At 37.5% G+C, this 19,660-nt stretch overlaps 1 protein-coding gene across 3 annotated transcripts in view; it reads right to left on the bottom strand.

The window, feature by feature from the left end:
• Window positions 1-19,660, bottom strand: part of FBXL20 (F-box and leucine rich repeat protein 20) — a 109,283-nt gene that overhangs the window by 4,022 nt on the left and 85,601 nt on the right. For all 3 annotated transcript variants that reach the window (XM_068529842.1, XM_068529843.1, XM_068529841.1), the window contains 6 exons: window positions 10,846-10,941; window positions 9,091-9,217; window positions 7,727-7,801; window positions 4,438-4,568; window positions 2,435-2,495; window positions 1,474-1,518 (listed from right to left, as the gene is read on the bottom strand). In XM_068529842.1, the coding sequence (XP_068385943.1) occupies window positions 1,474-1,518; window positions 2,435-2,495; window positions 4,438-4,568; window positions 7,727-7,801; window positions 9,091-9,217; window positions 10,846-10,941 (535 nt within the window). The remainder of the gene's footprint in view (window positions 1-1,473; window positions 1,519-2,434; window positions 2,496-4,437; window positions 4,569-7,726; window positions 7,802-9,090; window positions 9,218-10,845; window positions 10,942-19,660) is intronic.

Raw genomic sequence — 19,660 nt, forward strand, 5'->3', positions numbered from 1 at the left:
GCTTCTCATCGTGGCAGCTTCTCTTGTTGCTGAGCACGGGCTCTAGGCTCACGGGCTTCAGTAGTTGTGGCTCGTGGGCTCCAGAGCACAGGCTCAGCAGTTGTGGCGCATGGTCTTAGCTGCTCCGCAGCATGTGGGATCTTCCCAGACCAGGGCTCAAACCCGTGTCCCCTGCACTGGCAGGCAGATTCTTAACCACTGCGCCACCAGGGAAGCCCCAGAACCTGTTCTTTGAGAATCTATCCAGGCTGGGCTTAAACTCATCTAGTCATCTTTGAACAGGTCTGCCGAAAGTTGTTTGTTTTTGAAACAAATGAAAATGTGCTCCCTCATAACTTCCACCCACTGGACTTTGTTTGACCTCCTTAGAACCATCACAGAAGTGAATCAGAAGACACTGCACCATGAAAAAAATTAATGTAGGAACATCCTCAAAGTTTTAGATATCTGGCCCATATTTTCATAAGCCATGTCATAACTCAGGATTGATAATTGGCATGTCAGTTATTTTCCCTAAGGGTGGCAGAAAGAGGCTGCTGGGTTAACTATGAACATTCAGTAAGGAAGAATTCCTGAAGGAAGAACAGTCTTTTATAGTTATCTTAGGATGGAGAGTAAATCAGCATTTCTTTTCAAATTTCTCTCCAATTCTGAGATTGTTGTTATAATACACATAATTTCACAGGGGCTAAGAAATGGCAGGGGTGGGGGACTGGAGTGGGCAGGCGTGTGCACGTCACTCAGAGGACTAACACTGGAAAGGACGCACAGGACATTTGGGCGTGTGCAAGAAACAGATGGATGTGAGTAAGTTTCACTTCAATAAGAACTAATAGGGACCAAGTAGTGTCCGGATAACAAGTAATTTAGAAAAATTGGCGTCTATAGTTATTGAAGTATCTTCTTTTCTTTATTTTTACCATTAAAAAAATTCACTGCTCTATCTTCTTTTTAGGAGTCCCTCTTTAAAATTTCTCCCCAGCCAACTAATAAGCTGAAAGCTCTTAAAATTGGTAATAAAAAAAAGTCTTGATAAGAAGCTAAGTCTGCCTGCCTGAAGGGCAGGGTTCCATACAGAGTTGGGTCTCCAGGGTTAATGATGTAAGGGGCGCAGGGTCCAGTTAAGCTAAAAAGGGGCAGTGATATCTATCAGTGTGCTGGGCCTTTAATTATTTATTAGCATCATAACCCTGTAGGTCTAAGGAAATATCTTAGTACCTTTATGGTCTAAATGCCTGAGCCTTCTTTCTCTCCAATGGCAACCTTATTGATGGCAGGTATTTTCCTAGTTCCTTAGCAAAAGTACCGTGAGCACCTCTGCTGGTATGCCTGGAGGACACCTCAATAAATGGGAGAGTCAGCAGTGCTGCAGGCTCCCCGCTATACTAGGGTAGGGAATTGAACGTTCTGATGTGCACGTACTATGTAAGTTTCTATCATACTATATTTCTGAGTAAAAATCCACAATCTTACCTGAACACACTCTTCCAGGTCCATCTTTTCAAGCTCATGGCAATTCTGTAAGACACAAACCCAAACATTACAGTACAAACGTTTAAAATTGGGAAAAAATTAAGGTCAGAAAACGAAGAAGTAATATTAAATAGACTGATGAAATCTTAAGAGCTTCAGCGTTGGTGTCATTCTTATATCACTTCCTGCCTTATTCCATTAATTACACATTTTTAAAAGGCCTTTATCACCGTGAAATTTCTCAATTATTCCACACTTAAAGTATCTAACATCTTAAAAGTTCAAGGGAATAAATTTCCTGAACATTGATACTGAACTAATACAGAGATCATTTCAACCAAAAATAATTTAATGAAAATGATTTCTTTGTAAGCACAGAAGGGGAATTTGTATGTCCTCATCTAGTTATGCCATGGCCTGCCCACCGCCGCCCCCATTAGTATTCCATTGATCTGCCTGAAAGCAAATGCCCTTCCCATGTTCCATTACACTGGTCAAAGATGGTATAATTTTAAATACTATTATTATACAGTGATTTACAAACCACTCCATGTATTAAAATCTTGTGGAGAATACAGAAAATCTCTTAAAACCTGTCCATTTAAATCAGGCTTATATGTTTCTTTCAACATTACTCTCATCCACCAGTTGCATACCAAATAACCAAATAAGCTTCTTTCAAAAGCACTAGGAAATTCCCACTTAGTTTAACTTATAATCTTATGAAGAGGCGGAAAATCAAGTCTCACGAAGGAATGTCATGGTCTCCAATGCACATCTGCCTTTCCAGAGCAGCTGCCTGTAGCTGCAGCCCAAGGATGCTTAGGAACACCAGCCACAGAGATCCCCCCACATCCTACACCCTCAATTCTGCTGCCACTCCACATTTCCCTCATTACTCATTCTTCTGAAATAAAACAAACCCTGAACAAAACCTACAGAACCTGAAGAAAACACTTACCCTGGCCAGAGTGGTAAAGCCTACATCTGTTAGTTGAGAACACCTTGCCACTTCTAATATTCTGTTAAAAAAACAAAGTGAAAGTCAACCCACTGGTCCCTGAAAACTGGGTTTATTAAAACAGCAAGAATTTAAGAAAACAACCTCTTATTCCCTAAGGACTATTAACACGGAGTTACATTCACAGCTAAGCAAGTCTGTATACAGATCTTGCTACTCGTTTTCATGGAGTCATCATAAAGTGGTCCTGTAAATACCACATTTTAGGGTGATGCAATCAGAAGAATATAATAGAAGCTTGTAGTTAATGCCAAAATGCATGAGAAACGCATTTAAAAGCCTTCTTGATGGCATACTGCTTACCCCCAGAGGGCAGCCTGCTCCTAGAAAACAAAGGAGATGGAGATAAATACTCTGTCTCAGTTAATCTGTTGCTAAATTATTCTCTTTCCCTATTTTACATGTAGGTTCACTAAGATTTAAATAGCTTTTCAAAATACTATGAAGGGACTGGTTAATCATAGGCCTGTCCCAAATATGAAATTCCATACTTATGAAAAAATACCCTTAAGCTTCCTGCCTCCTCCCACAGGCTCCCAGGGAGGCCCAGTGGAGAGGGCAGCTGAGCTGGCAGCCACGCTCCTATTCAGGAACTGCTGAACACCACCCTAAATACCAACCACAGGGCTGGGGAATCAAAAATAGTAGCTCTTCTCTGTGAAAAGTCTGGTGGTGTCTGCACGACAGTACCAAAGAACATTGTATGGTTGCCTACAAATTACTACAGAAGTTGAAAAATAAATAAATAAAGCTAAAGTATAAGGAATCATTATCAACTGACAATCAATTAAAATACTGTATCTAATGGGAAAGTATGATCTGACTGAACCCAACTTTTAAGTGTCACATTTGAGAGCCTTTTTTTTCTAACAATAAAATAAACCATGAAGGAGAATGGAGCTGAACATCCCTCTCTTTAAAAGAGAAAAAGGTAATATGTAATATTTTTTAGAGAGAAGACTGGCTACCTCCTCAGCTCCCGAAGAGTATTCTACTCTAGGCTTCCGAGATTACAAAGGCCCATGGCCAGGTGATTACAAAAAAGTTTTAAGAAAGTTTTTATTGGTTTACAATGATTCTTATGTGTAAGACGAGTGGTTTCATAGGTTCTGGAGCTAGACTGCCTGAGAATGAACACTTGCTCCTGCACTTACTAACTGTGAGACCTTGAACAGGTTACTCGACCTGTGCTTCGGTTTTCTCACCTATAATACAGAGATAATAACAGTGCTTACGTGGTGTTATTATGATTAAGTGAATTAATATTTGTAAATAATTTAAAACAGTGGCTAACATGTTTAATATATAGTAAGTACAATATAAGTTTTGTTTTAAAGAACAAAAAAGGTGTACGGGGATTATCCCTATTTATTACAAAATAGTGTACTGTGTGCTCTTACAAAATCAATATGGGCTTGATACCATGTGCGTGCTAACACAGCATTCTTAGTAAATATTCAGCCAAGCCTGTATTTAGGTAGAGAAGAGGAGCCACAGAGAAATAAAGCTCGCTTTAAAAGACCATCAGCACAAAGGGAGAGCTGTTTTTTCTCTTTAAATGCTCCCTGCTATGCACCTGGCAGCATTACTACAATATAAATGATCACAGGGTGGGCTTCTAAAAACTTTCTTCAGAAAGGAATTATATGAAAGCATTAATAAGAGAAAATGCTTTTATTTCTTTTCTCAAGTAATGTGATAAAATGTTGATATTTTTCTAGTATGGATAGCCAAGAAGCAGAAAATGAGGACTATTACCCCCTGGTTCAGGCCAATTACATGTAATCAAATGAGGTACAAAGCAAGTAGGTGCGCATCTGGAAGGGTAGTAGTGGCCTTGTAGTGTCTACCTTAAAAAATTCAAGGTTCCAAGGAATAAATATGAGTGAAGGAGGCCACTGCTCCTTTCCCCTGATTTTTTGAGATAAACAAGAAACGTTTACCTAAGCCGTGGGCAGTTCTGACCTAAAGCGTTCAGGATGGCATCTGTGATGTTGGAGCAGCCAGAGGCACAGAGGGACTGTAGCTTATGGCACCCTCTGCATATAGTAATTAGACCTTCATCTGTGATTTGCTAAAAAAAACAAGAGGGAAAAACCCATAGTTATTAGTTACTTAGCAGAAGATAAGGACAGAAAAAAGTTACCTCTGTGAAATAAGTGCCAAAAAGAAATAAAAGCAGATTTGATATTAACCATGTAGCAGACCTAAAAGAAAATGAATACACTTTGTTTCTTCCTTCCAGTTCCTTTTGATTTAGCTTTCAAGAGAATCTGTGCTCATTTCTGGTGCAAAGGGAAGAAGCTATAACAGGGTTCTTTTAACCTAATGGGACTGACAGGACTGGGAACAGATGGGGTGCATCATGGTGTAGGTTCAATTAAATGATTTTAAAACCTAGAAAACAGATAAAAACAGCAGTATTTTAATAGTATAAATGCATTTACAAGTTCAAAATTGATACTGATATTAAGTTACTTTAAAAAAAGGAAACAACCTGTGGATCATAGCTGTAATCTCATATCAACCATAAATCCATTTATTTCTAAATCTTAGTTTTATAATATAAAGACTATCCTACATGGAAACAACCTAAATGTCCATCGACAGATGAATGGATAAAGAAGATGTGGCACATATATACAATGGAATATTACTCAGCAATAAAAAGGAACAAAATTGAGTTATTTGTAGTGAGGTGGATGGACCTAGAGTCTGTCATACAGAGTGAAGTAAGTCAGAAAGAGACAAATAAATACTGTATGCTAAATAACACATATATATGGAATCTAGAAAATTGGTACTGATGAGCCTAGTGGTAGGGCAGGAATAAAGATGCAGATGTTGAGAATGGACTTGAGGACACAGTGGGGGAAGGGGAGGCTGGGACATAGTGAGAGAGTAGCACTGACATATATACACTACCAAATGTAAAATAGATAGCTAGTGGGAAGCAGCCACATAGCACAGGGAGATCAGCTCATTGCTCTGTGACCACCTAGAGGGGAGGGATAGGGAGGGTGGGAGGGAGGCTCAAGAGGGAGGGGATATGGGGATATATGTATGCATATAGCTGATTCACTTTGTTGTACAGCAGAAACTAACACAACATTGTAAAGTAATTATACTCCAATAAAGATGTATAAATAAAAAAGACTATCCCAATTTAATGGAGATAAATAGTTGTATCCAACTCAAATATAATTTTGTATGTTTTAAATTATTATTTTAAAATGAAAAAAGAACACAAAAGATGTTACATTAAAAAAAAGATGTCATGTGTAAACACCTTAACATGTTGGATATGATCAGCATTTTAATTTGTCCTGATAGATTTGCTAATTTTGTGTAAGCCTCAGAATAAAGCTCTCCTGTCATTTCTGTTTAATCAAACAGTATTCTTAGGTTGCAAGGACAACTGAAAAAAAAATCAAACTTCAAATATTCACTGCTTAAATCAGTATGTTCTCAGTATTATAGAACTGAAACAACATACAGACGAAAAATGGATGCTAAGGCAGATACAAGATCTGTCATGAGAATAAATTGATGAGGCATATACACATGTAGAAGTACCTTAAAAAAGTGCCACACAAATGTGACGTATAGTTATTACTAAACAAGGATAACTGAAAGAAATGTAAATAAAGAGAGAAGCAGCAATCCATAAACATGCATATTTAGCAGGCCAATGGAGTTTGTGTCACGCATTATTAACAAAATACTGGGAGCGTTGTGCTGCCTTTTCTTTCTTAATGTTTTGAAGTCTATAAGGGATTACTGAGGAAGAAAGTCATATTACCAATACTTTAAATTGTTAAAAGAGCAAAATCTACTAAACTTTTATGTTTTCAGATTAGTCAAGAAAAAGAGAATGCATTAAGTGTGTACTTCGGTCACTTCAATAGTTTTGGGCAGAAACTTCAAGAAGTCTCATGAATGCTGAGAATCATTTCATCACATTGTACAGAATGACAGAAGGAACGACTCATGCCCTAAGAGCTGGGTGAAGGTAAACAGTAAAATAAACATATGACAGAGCTGGTTCTTTATGCTTACCAATTGGTTTCTGTCTGCTGGAAGGGTAAAGGAAATGAAACTAAAATGGCAAACGGTAGGTATGGTACATATGTATTTATATGTATGTGTGTGTGTATGTAAGTAACATATACACACACACACATATACAGAGTGCACATGTGTATATTTATGTATGTATATAAATAAAATCTGAAGATGTGCAAGAACAGTTTTTTTCCTATCACTGTAAGATGATGGTTTCGTGTTTACAATAGCTGTGTAAGGTCTTTCTTTCAGGCCAAATATTTGTTTCATAAATGAAAGTAGGCAAATTCTGGTAGTTAGCAACTATGGAAATCAAAATATCATTCCTTTCACTCAGTCTCTAGGAGCCTCTGAAACAGATCGCTATCAGCACCATCCCTTAAGGGCTGGAAGGGCAGGGTGCCTAAATTGCACAAAACGTGGCCCTGTATGTGTCACCTTTAAACTAAACAACCACTATGCTCTAAAGTTTCAGGTGACCAAACAAGAAGGGGAGGGTATTATACACAGAAGGCTTAGCAAAAACAAAGAAAACCCTCACCAACTTTTTTCATTGCTATGAGAGGCTCTCACTCCAAGGCAACACACATATGCAATTTTCAAGGCAAGAGGGAAAAGCTAAAGGTGTATTGTCAATGTTCTAGGATCCTGAATAGTTTCAGCAAATTCTCTGAGCAAAATTCAGGGGGTTTGGGATAGACACAAAAAAGCTGATAGTCTAAACAAGCCAAGTGTGAACTACAAATACTACTTGAAAATAATTTAAAGGGTACATTTTGCTTGTCATCTGCTTATATCAATGATTCCCAATAGTCATTACTCACTGATAGATGTTAGTCGGTGTGACTGCAATTAATTTACCAAAAATATTTTAAATGCCGAAGTCTGTGAATAATTTACTTCTAAAAAGTAGAGTTTTCTTAAGTAGAAGAGAAAGGGGTGGAGCTACAGTTTAGCTTATTTGGAATTCTGTATAAGCTACCCTCTATCTCATCTATGTCAAAGCCCCTAGGGGCGAGTACTGTTGAGCATTTAAAAAATCATCTATGATTACTGCGTCCCCAGGGCTGAAGTAGACAAACTACTGGTCTTTATGACTGAAACTCTTACAATAATATTATTGAAATGAATTACTAATACAGAAGAGTTGTGGGAAGGACTGCTTACTAAGCAAGTCTGCAAGTTCAAAGTCACCAGTTCAGGACAGTGTGCACCTATGTACTTGAGAGCTTCATCTTCTAGCTAGAAAGAGTAAAAAGAGAGAAGAAATTATTACTGACATTGTTTAAAATCTTTAAACCTTAAATCTTAAAGATTTAAGAGTGTACACATTCGTCAACGCATTCTAAATATAGCCAACCAACTTTCAAAGGAACAAATGAACCAGAAGCAATGAACTATGATCATATAAACGTGTAATTCAAATGATTAGTACAGTTATCAGTATTTGTTATCAGTACCGACCATGTCAAATTCATATTATCACCAAATCAAGGGAAAGATAAAATAAACATTGCCTAATGTTTATGGATTTTTCTTCTGATAAATTAAAGATGCCTTGCAGCATTTTGCTGAGGGATTTTGAAACTAAAATAACTTTCACATTGCTACACTCCCTGTAAAGTTTCTTAACAACAAACTTTTGGGAACAGGAGCTGAGAAAGAAATCTGTAGTTATCTGCTGCTGGAAGATCAGTGCTATGCGTACAGTGCGGAGAACAGATGGCAAGTAATTGACTATAATCATGCATCCCAATCAATATTTTTCAGGATTCCATAAATAACCAGGAGCTCAAGTTGTTGTTTTAAGGCGGTCATACTTTCAAAGCTCTGTTTCAAACCGTGAAAATCTTCCCTTCATGGTGAAAGAATGAGGGCATTTTTTAATAGAATACAAGGCATGGTTTTAGCAACCATTAATAAAATAAGGTAATAAGAGCCTAGCCCTACTTTGTCAGTCACTTCTAAACCCACTCTTGATCATTTCCTTCCAGGTGTTGTTACCATGTCAATTCCTTTTTTTTTTTTCCACCGTAAAACACTGAGATACTAAAATTTTTAATGACAAAATATGTTGGATTTGTGATGTGACTGGCAGGAAATAAGCATCAACACTATAAAATGTAGGTTGCTGTATACCTGGCACATTTAAGAAAAGCTCTTGGTAGTTAAACAACTAGTGGAAACTGCCAAGACTGTCTTCCTTGCCTATCCAGTTCAAGGTCTCAGGCAGTGACAACATGACAAGTTGTCTTTTCAGATTAAATTACATGAAAACCTTCTTGCCTGTGGCACCTGTTCTGTATTATGATTTTGTCTCCCCATCTTGCCTCCCCTCAAAAATTTATCTTTGGTCAGGCAGGTGTTAATTCTTCTGTTTTTTCACTCTAGGGAAAACCCTTTAATTTTTGGTAAGCATGGGTCTTTGGTCAGTAATATACAACAACTACGTATCTCTCAAGCCAGCATCTTGGGCTGCCCACCAAGTTCATGGTGCCTCTATCATTCACAAGTAAGACAGGGAGTATTACCTGTGTGCAGCCTTTTAAGAATAAGGCTTTAAGACCTCCACAGCCTCTCACTAGTGCTTGGATACCATCCTTGGTTACTTGGTCACACCAGGAAATGTTTAATTGCTCCAACAGTGGACATCCCTCACTTAGGATAAAACAAAATGAAACAAACATATGACTAAATCCAATTCCAAAGGCACCAAAGTCTCATTTTATTGGCCATCTAGTTGGGGACATATTTACTTAATGTAGATTTAGAATACAGGCAATTCTGCAACAAAAGGTGCATTTATCAACGCTTGTGGTGTTCATGTGGGACTACATCACTAGGAGGGCTAGCTCAAATCCACCTTAACTAACAAGCTCAAGCACAATGCTGTTTTTCAGATAAATTAGATTTTTATGGAGGTTTACACTTTTCAAAGTATATTCTTTTTGCACTTATCACAAATTTAACGGTCTCTATATAGGAAATTAAGCGACTTGTTCAAGTTAACAGAGTAATTAATGAAGAGTCAGATTCAAACTCAATTTCTCTATCAAATAATTCAAGTACTTATCAAAGTAATAATGAGGCCATTTAAACTTTTATTTAAAAAATTACAAAGGACCTGTAAATTTTCTCTCTTGGGAAGTATCTAGGTACAGTTTCCACAGGCTGAATTTAGGATATATTGTATTAGATCTCTGCCTTCTATCAAACACTAGCTTCATCTTTGATCTTTGATTTCACATTTAAACTATGGAAGAATCCCAAGCTCTATGGCATTCTTTGGAAAATACTGCTTTAATTGTTTTATAAAATAAAGCCAGGGGATCTTGGTTCAAGTTCATTCTTCAACATTAATAGTGTGACTTCAGGCAAGTCACTTCGGGAAGACTGACAGAACCTCTCTTAAACCAAGAGTGGCAGTAGCCCTTCTATGTTCCCCCCAAACTAATGCACTCATTTCTACCATAGCACATATCCCGCTGTAATACGACAACACATTTAGTTTTTTTTTTCTTCTACGAGACTCTGAGCAACTTAAGGGCAGCAACAATATCTTATTCAGTTACCTCCCATGGTTGAATCACAGTAGCTGGCATTCAAAAATGTTTTAGATTTTCTTATCTGTTAAGTGTCTGTCCTATCTACCTCACAAGATTTCAAAATAAATGAGATCATTTATGTGAATTACTTATGAACTATAAACACTGTTATACTATCTTATTTATTATCCTACACCAGCCATAGATACATGTGTTCAATGCTCATAAGGAAGGTATAGAAGGAGACACATTTTCAGATTACTTACACTCTACTTAACTAAATTTACATTTCGTCTTTTAATGGCTTAATTCTTACTCTTCATAAATGTAACTAATACATGGCACCATGATCTTTTATAAAAGGCTGATAAAAAAGTAAAAGTACAAAGACATTGGGCATTTCACCCTCCTTTTAAGATATATCTTTTTGTAAAGTACTTTTAAAAAATACAGTAACATTAAAACAATGAAAACTTACTGAGCACTTACTATATATACAGAATCCTGCTAAGCACTTCATTCATGTACAAACTGTACTATTCTGTTCAGAAATCCTAGTTACCTCTATCATTTCACCTGAATGTGTCCTGTAATTTGGGCAAGTAGTAAAACAAAAGATCTATTCTGAACTACAGTACGTATCTATAAAACATAGTTTCCTTCAATTCCAACTTCATTTCAGTTAATAAAAAAATAAGTATCTGTTCTGATTATTGGACATTCTTGTTGTAAGAAATTTACCTCAGAGCTTTTAGAGACATGTTTGTTATTGATGTACAGGAAGCCAAGTCAAGGTGCCTGAGTTTGGAACAGAACTTGCTAAGGCTAGTACATGTACTGAAAAATGGAAAAAGGAGAAAATAATGAATAAACAAATAAGAACACATCCTACTAAGGATATTAGTATGATATACCAATATCATACACAATTCTCAATAAACAAATAAGAACACATCCTTGGAATATCATACATGACTCTCACGTGTTACAGAACTGTAAAATTTCCATACCCCAAATAAAAGCAGTTATAAATCCAGGGACCTTTCACGCTGAGGAAGAGGCAAGTTCACAAAGGATAAAAAAAAGCTGTGCTGTTTATGAGAATGTGCGTGAGGGGAAGATGGTGCCTGATTCACATTTGGAAATGTTAGTAGCTACTGACAGCAAACTACATTTGTGCTGATAAGAGATCTACATGCATTTTGTGAATTCAGGAACACCAGAAAGCTAGCTAGTACCTGCCAGCAAGTGGTGAAACATGAAGCCCAAAACCTCTGTCTCTGCTCTTTCACTTAAATCTCTTTCTGCTCAGATAACCTTTTGCATGGCAGTAATGAAAAAATTGGATTTTTGCAAGGTATACAGAGGATGGACCAGTGTTGGGCTGAAACAAACTAAGTTATGTAAATTACTGCCTGCTTTCCTTTATGAATTCCTTAAAGGCTCTTTGCCCACAGTGGTCAAGTTCCTCATTAAAAATTTTTTTTAATTACGGAAAATCTCAAGTATACTCAAGAATGAATAACAGAGAATGCACATGTACCATCATTAAGCTTTGACATTTATCAATATTCTACTATTGCTATTTCATCTATTTTCCTCCTTTCTTTGTTTCAGTATTTTACAGTGAATCCCAGACATATTATTTTACCTGTAAATATTTCAGGACATATTTCTAAATAAGGATTTTAATTCCTTAATGTCTGACACCCAGTCTGTGTTCAAGTTTCCTCAATTGCCTCATAAATGCCTTTGTCAAATTGCCTCTTGTGGTTTTATTTTGCAATTTTGTAATGAACACTCTTTCTTGTGTTTGTTAACCATTCATCTCTTTTCTTGGTGAAATGTCTAAGTGCTCAGGTCTTTTTTTTTTTTTAAATTAATTAATTATTTTTTTGGGCCACGCAGCGTGGCATGCAGAACCTTAATTCCCCAACCAGGGATTGAACCCGTGCTCCCTGCAGTGGAAGCACCGAGTCTTGACTACTGGAACGCCAGGGAAGTCCCAGGCCTATTTTTAATTGGATTGCCTTGTTATTGATTGTAAGAATTCTCTATATATTCTTGATACACATATTCTTTAATTTCTCTCAGTAATGTTTTATGGTTTTCAGAGTAGAAATCTGGCATTGCTTTCTGAGTTATGTTATCTGCCAAAAAAGACAGTTTTACTTCCTTTCTATTGGTATGCTTTTTTTTTTTTTGGTAAACTTATTGCATTGGCTAGAATCCCCAGTAGAATGTTGAATAGAAACTCACTTTGCTCCTGACTTTAAGGTAAGGCATTCAGTCTCTCACCATTAAGTACATTGTTAGCAGTAGGTTTTTCATGGAAGCTTTTGATCAGATTAAGGAAACTCCCTTCTATTCCTAGTTTGTTGAAATTTTTTTTTTTTTTGGCTGCGCCTGGAGGCTTACAGGATCTTACTTCCCCAACCAGGGACCGAACCGGGGCCCTGTCAGTGAAAGTGCTGAGTCCTAACCACTGGACCTCCACGGAATTCCCTGTTTAAAATTTTGATCACGAATGAGTGTTGCATTTTGTCATGTGCTTTTACTGTATCTAATGATGTATTAGTTATCTACTGTTGCAGAGCAAATTACCTCGGAAATGAGCAGCTTAAAACAAGAATTATTTATTATCTCATGGTTTCCATGGATCAGGAACATAGGTACAGGCACCTTAGCAGGGTGACTCTGACTCCGCGTCTCTCACAAGGCTACCATCAAGGTACTACTGTCCACAGGTGCAATCATCTCAAAGGTAACTAGGTACAGATTCCCTTCCAAGCTCATTTAGGCGGATGCTGGCAGACCTTAGACGATCTAATTCCAAGCTTACTCATTTGGTTTTTTTTTTAATTAACTTTTAAAATTAATTTATTATTATTATTATTTATTTATTTATGGCTGTGTTGGGTCTTCGTTTCTGTGCGAGGGCTCCCTCTAGTTGTGGCAAGCGGGGGCCACTCCTCATCGCGGTGTGCGGGCCTCTCAACCATCACGGCCTCTCCCGTTGCGGAGCACAGGCTCCAGACGCGCAGGCGCAGGCTCAGCAATCGTGGCTCACGGGCCCAGCCGCTCCGCGGCACGCGGGATCTTCCCAGATCAGGGCTCGAACCCGTGTTCCCTGCATTAGCAGGCAGATTCTCAACCACTGCGCCACCAGGGAAGCCCCTCATTTGGTTTTTGATAGAATTCAGGTTCTTGCTGGCTGCTGGCCAGAGACCTCAATTTCTTGCCACATGGACCTCTCCACAGAGCTACTCACAACAGGGCAGCTTGCTTCCCCAGAGCTGGAGAAGAAAGTAGAGCAAGATAGAAGTCACAGTCTTTTTGTAACCTAATCTCCAAAGAGATATCCAATCTTTTTTGCAGTATTCTATTGTTAGAAATGAGTCACTAGGTCCAGTCCACGCTCAAGGGGAAAAGATTACACAAAGGTGCAAATATGAGGAGGTAGGGATTATTTGGGGGCCATTTTAGAGGCTGCCTATCATAGTGAGATGATCATGTGGCTTCTGTCCTTTATTCCAGAGGGCAGTAAACCTCACCAGCTGCCTATTTTTATATGGCCACAAGTCAAGAATGGTTTTGGCATTTTTAAATGGTTGAAAGAAAATCAAAAGATACTATTTTGTGACATGTGAAAATTAAATGAAACTAAAATCTCAGCACCATGCAATAAAGTTTTATTGGAGCACAGCCATGCTCATTTGTTTATGTATTGTCTGTGGCCACTTTGTAAAACATTGGCAATGTTTGTAAAACATTGGCAGAGTTGAGTAGCTGTGACAGAGACCATATGGCCAACAAAGCCTAAAATATTTCCTTATCCAGCCCCATAAAGAAAAAGTTTGTTGATCTCTGCTTTATTCTACTAATTATTATGAACTATTACATTAACTGATTTTCAGATGTTAAACCACACTTGTATTTCTGGGATAAATCCCACTTGGTTAAGATCCAACCCTTTTATATGTTGCTGGATTCAGTTTGCTAAAATTTTGTTAAGTATTTCTGCATCTCTGTTCCTGAGGGATACAGTAGATTTCCTTTTATTGTGATATCTTTGTTTGGCTTTGACATCAGATATTTTTGGTATCAGAAAAATATTGGCCGGATAGAACAAGTTATGAAGTATTTCTTCTTTTACTTTATGAGTGAGTTTGAGTATTGGTGTTATTTTTTCTATAAATATTTGATGGACTCACCAGTGAAGTCATCTGGGCCTGGGCTTTTTTTGTGGGACAATTTGGAATTACTGAATTTACTTGCTATAGACCTATTCAGATTGTCTATTCTTCTGTTGAGTCAAATTTGGTAATCTGTGCCTTCGCAGGAATTTGTCCATTTCACCTAGGTTGTCTGATTTGTTAGTATGAAGTTATTTATGGTATCACCTGATAAACATTTCATCTGTCTTTTGGCTAAAGTACTTAGTTCTCTCCTTCATTCCTGCTTTTGATAGATTATCAAAAAGAGTCTTCTCTCTTATTTTCTTAGTCTAGGTTTGTCAATTTAAAAAACTTTTTTCAATGAACCAGCTCTTGGTTTCATTGATTTTATTACTGTTTTTGTTTCCTATTTCTCTGATATCCAATCTAATCTTTATTTTTTCCTTCTTCTTTTTGCTTTGGGCTTTGCCCTTCTTTCTATTTTCTTAAAGTTGAAGGTTGTTACTGATTTGAGCTTTCTTTCTTTCCTATTTTGTGATATAGGAATGCAGAGTTGTATCATTACCTTGGCTGAATCACATAAATTTTGGTAGCTTTTCATTTTCATTCAGTTCAAAATTATTTAGAAGCATGATGCTGAATTTCCAAATACTTGAGCTTTTCCCACATTTTGTTCTGTCATGAATCTCTAGTTTAATTCTCTAGTTCTGGTCAGAGAACATATTTTGAATGATTTTAATCTTCTTCAATTGATTAAGACTTGTTTAGTGGCCCAATCTATGCTCTATCCTGAAGAATGTTCCAGTATGTTTGTAAAGAATGTTTATTCTGTAATCACTGGGTGGAGTGTTCTATCTGCATAGTATGCATTTTTCCATCTGTTTACTTTCAACCTATTTGCGTCTTTGAATCTAAAGCATGTCTCTTTCTTGTAGACAGCACATATTTGCGTCTTGCTTTTTTTTTTTTTTTTTTTTGGCTGCGTTGGGTCTCTGTTGCTGTGCGCAGGCTTTCTCTAGTTGTGGTGAGCGGGATCTACTCTTCATTGCGGTGTGCGGGCTTCTCATTGTGGTGGCTTCTCTAATTATGGGCCACCGGCTCTAGGCACACGGGCTCAGTAGTTGTGTTGTGGGCTCTAGAGCACAGGCTCAGTAGTTGTGGTGCATGGGCTTAGTTGCTCTGTGGCATGTGGGATCTTCCGAGACCAGGGCTCGAACCCACATCCCCTGCATTGGCAGGCGGATTCTTAACCACTGCGCCACCAGGCAAGCCCCGGGTGTTGCTTTTTAATCCATATTGATAATCTGTCTTTTGGGTGAAGAGTTCAGTCTGTCTACATTTAATAAAATTATTGATATGGTTGGATTTTCTCTCCCATTTTGCAATCCTTTTCTATTTGCTTCATGCTTTTTTCGAGTTTGTTTTTCTGTGTCTCCTTTACTGTTTTCTTGTTTTAAGTGTACTGTTTCAATTCCTCTGTTGATTTTTTACCTTTTTTTTTCTAATTATTTTCTTATAGTCTGCTCATGGAATACAATATGTATCTTAATTTACCACAATCTATTTCAAAACAATAACTTAGGGACTTCCCTGGTGGTCCAGTGGTAAAGAATCTGCCTTCTAATGCAGGGGATGCAGGTTGGATCCCTGGTCGGGGAACTAAGATCCCACATGCCACGGGGCAACTAAGCCCACGTGCCACAACTACTGAGCCCATGAGCCTCAACTAGAGAGCCCGTGTGCTGCAAACTACAGAGCCCACGTGCTCTAGAACCCACACTCCACAACTAGAGAGAGAAAAAAACAACCCGCATGCCACAACTAGAGAGAAGCCCGCGCACCACAACGAAAGATCCTGCACACCTTAACAAAGATCCCGCATGCCACAACTAAGACCCGACACAGCCAAAAAAATAAAATTAAAAAAAACAAACAAACCAATAACTTAATTCTCATAAAGCACAAGCATTTTGCTCCAATACATAATGGTTCCCTCCTCTCTCCTTTGTGCTATTATTTTCATATGTTCAAATATATTTCATATATTACTTCTATATATATATTATAGACCTAACAATACAATGCCATAATGATTGCTTTATACAATCTTCTATTTTCTAAAGAAGTTAAGAGAAGATATGAAAAAATTAGAGTCTTAGATTTACCCACATATTTACCATTTCTGATGCTTTTCATTTACCAATTCCTATGGATCCGAGTTATTGTCTGGTATTTATTTCCTTTCATCCTGAAGGCCTTCCTTTACTATTTCTTGCCAGGCATATTTACTAGCGACAAATTCTCTCCCTTTTTGTTTATCTGGGAATGTCATTATTTTGCCTACATTTACAGAGGACAGTTCTGCTAGATACAGAATTCTTGTTTTTTTCCTTTCAGCACACTGAATATGTCACATGGCTCTGGTTTCCATTATTTCTGATTAGGTCACCCATTACTCAAATATTCCTTTTGTATACATGAGTTATTTTCCTTTTGCTGCTTTCAAAAATTTCTGTGTTCAGTTTTCAACAGTTTGGCCCTAACATGTCTAGGTATGGATATTTTTATCCTTCTTGCGGTTCACTGAACTTCTTAGATCTGTAGATAACGTTTTTCATCAAATTTGGGAGGCTTTCTGCCATTAATTTCTCGCTTTTTTTTTTCTTCCTGCCTCTTTCTATCTTGTCTGGGATTCATTTGCATTCTACTCTTGATGTTGTTCCACAGGTCTCTGAAGCTCTGTCCATTTTTCTTTAATCTTTCTGTTCTTCAGACTGGATGGATAATTGCTACAGATCTCTAAATTTATTTTTATTTTTTTAAATTTTTATTTATTTATTTATTTTTGGCTGCACTGGGTCTTCATTGCTGCACAAGGGCTTTTCTCTAGTTGCGGCGAGTGGGGGCTACTCTTTGTTGTGGTGCGTGGGCTTCTCATCGCGGTGGCCTTTCTTGTTGCGGAGCACAGGCTCTAGGCACGTGGGCTTCAGTAGTTGTGGCACGTGGGCTCAGTAGTTGTGGCTCACGGGCTTAGCTGCTCCGCGGCATGTGGGCTCTTCCTGGACGAGGGCTCAAACCCGTGTCCCCTGCATTGGCAGGCGGATTCTTAACCACTGAGCCATCAGGGAAGCCCTACAGATCTCTAAATTTATTGATTGATTACCTGTTTTTCTGGGGTTTTTTTTCCCCCTAGCTTTACTGACATGTAATTGACATATAACATTATATAAGTTTAAGGTATACAGTGTGATGATTTGATACACATATATGTTGTGGAACGTTTACCACAAGAAGGTTAGTTAACACAATGTTTACCTCACATAAATACCATTTTGTTGTTGCTACGGTGAAAACATTTAAAGTCTACTCTCAAGTACACAATACAGTACTGTTAACTATAGTCATCATGCTATATATGTTTTAGATACTGTATTTCCAATTCCAGAATTTCCATTTGACTCATATTTTACAATTTCTTTTAATTGATATTCTCTATTTAACAAGTTATTATTATCATACTTTCCTTTTGAAAATTGGGTATATAATTAACATGTAACATTATATTAGTTTTAGGTGTACAACAAAATGATTCAATATACACATATATTGCAAAATGATTACCACAATAAGTTCATCCATTACTACGCATAGCTCCAATTTTTTTTTCTTGTGATGAAAACTTTTAAATTTCTTTCTTTCTTTCTTTATGGCTGCATTGGGTCTTCGTTGCTGCGCACGGGCTTCTCATTGCAGTGGTTTCTCTTGTTCCGGAGCACAGGCTCTAGGCACACAGGCTTCAGTAGTTGTGGCACTCAGGCTCAGTAGTTGTGGCTCTCGGGGTCTAGGGCTCAGGCTTAGTAGTTGTGGCGCACAGGCTTAGTTGCTCTGCAGCATGTGGGATCTTCCCGGCGCAGGGCTCGAACCTGTGTCCCCTGCATTGGCAGGCGGATTCTTAACCACTGCGCCACCAGGGAAGTCCATGAAAACTTTTAAGACCTACTTTCCTTTAATTTTTAGAAATCTGATTTCAGTGTACATAATGTGCACATATTTTTATTAAGTTTATCCTTAAGTATTTTGTGTTCTTGGATGTTACCACGAATGTTGCTATATTTAAAATTTCATTTTCCAATTGCTCATTGATGGTTTACAGATACAGAATTAATTTTTGCATACTGGCCATGTTTCCTGTGAACTTGCTAGAACCCTATCATGCCATTTAAAAATGATTTTCTAATCTGTATGACCCCGCTTTTTCTTCCCTTATTGTATTAGGTGGACTTCCAGTACAATGTTGAATGGATGTAGTAGACCTAATATCCATGCTTTGACCTTAGGGGGAAGTGTTCAGTATTTTATGACTAAATACAATGTTAAAATTAGGTTTTTCATATATACAATTTATCAGGTTGAGGGAGTTACCTTCTCCTAGTTTGTTTAGAGATTTTATCATTAATGGGTGTTTAATTTTGTAAAATGCTTTTTCTGGATCTATTGAGATGATCATGTGATTTTTCTTCTTTGATCTGTTATTAAGTTGGAACTTAATAACACTGACTGATTTTGCATGTTAAAACAACCTTACATTTCCGAGATAAATCCAAATTGATTATGATTTATTACCCTTTTCATATGTTGCTGGGTTCAATTTGATAATATTTTGTTACGGATTTTTACATGTGCATGTGGGATATTGGCCAGTAGTTTCTTTTTCCTGTCATTTTTATTTTATTTTTGATATCATGGTAATGATGATCTCATACAATGAGTTAGAAAGTTTTCCCTCCTCCTCTGTTTTTTTGAAAGATTATTCCTTTCTAAAATATTTGATAGAATTCAGTACTGTCCAAGCCTAGAGGTTTTTGTTTTGGTTTTTATTTTTTGGTGGTAAGGTTTTTAATCACCAATCCAGCTTATAAAGATATAAGGCTATTCAGATTTTCTATTTCTTTACAGTTTTGGTAATTTGTGTCTTTCAAGGAAATTATCTATTTCATCTAAGCTGTCAAGTTTATTGGCATAAAATTGCTCATAACATCCTCTTATTACCCTTTGAATCTGTGTAGAAACTTTAGTGATATTTCTTCTTACAGTCTTGGTACTGGTGATTTGTGTCTTCTTTTTTTTTTTTTTTTTAATTAATTTATTTATTTATTTTTGGCTGTGTTGGGTCTTCATTTCTGTGCGAGGGCTTTCTCTAGTTGCGGCAAGCAGGGGCCACTCTTCATCGTGGTGTGCGGGCCTCTCACTATCGCAGCCTCTCTTGTTGCGGAGCACAGGCTCCAGACGCACAGGCTCAGTAGTTGTGGCTCACGGGCCCAGTTGCTCCGCGGCATGTGGGATCTTCCCAGACCAGGGCTCGAACCCGTGTCCCCTGC

The sequence above is a fragment of the Eschrichtius robustus genome, chromosome 20 (genome assembly GCF_028021215.1).
Source record: "Eschrichtius robustus isolate mEscRob2 chromosome 20, mEscRob2.pri, whole genome shotgun sequence".
NCBI classification, from domain to species: domain Eukaryota; kingdom Metazoa; phylum Chordata; class Mammalia; order Artiodactyla; family Eschrichtiidae; genus Eschrichtius; species Eschrichtius robustus.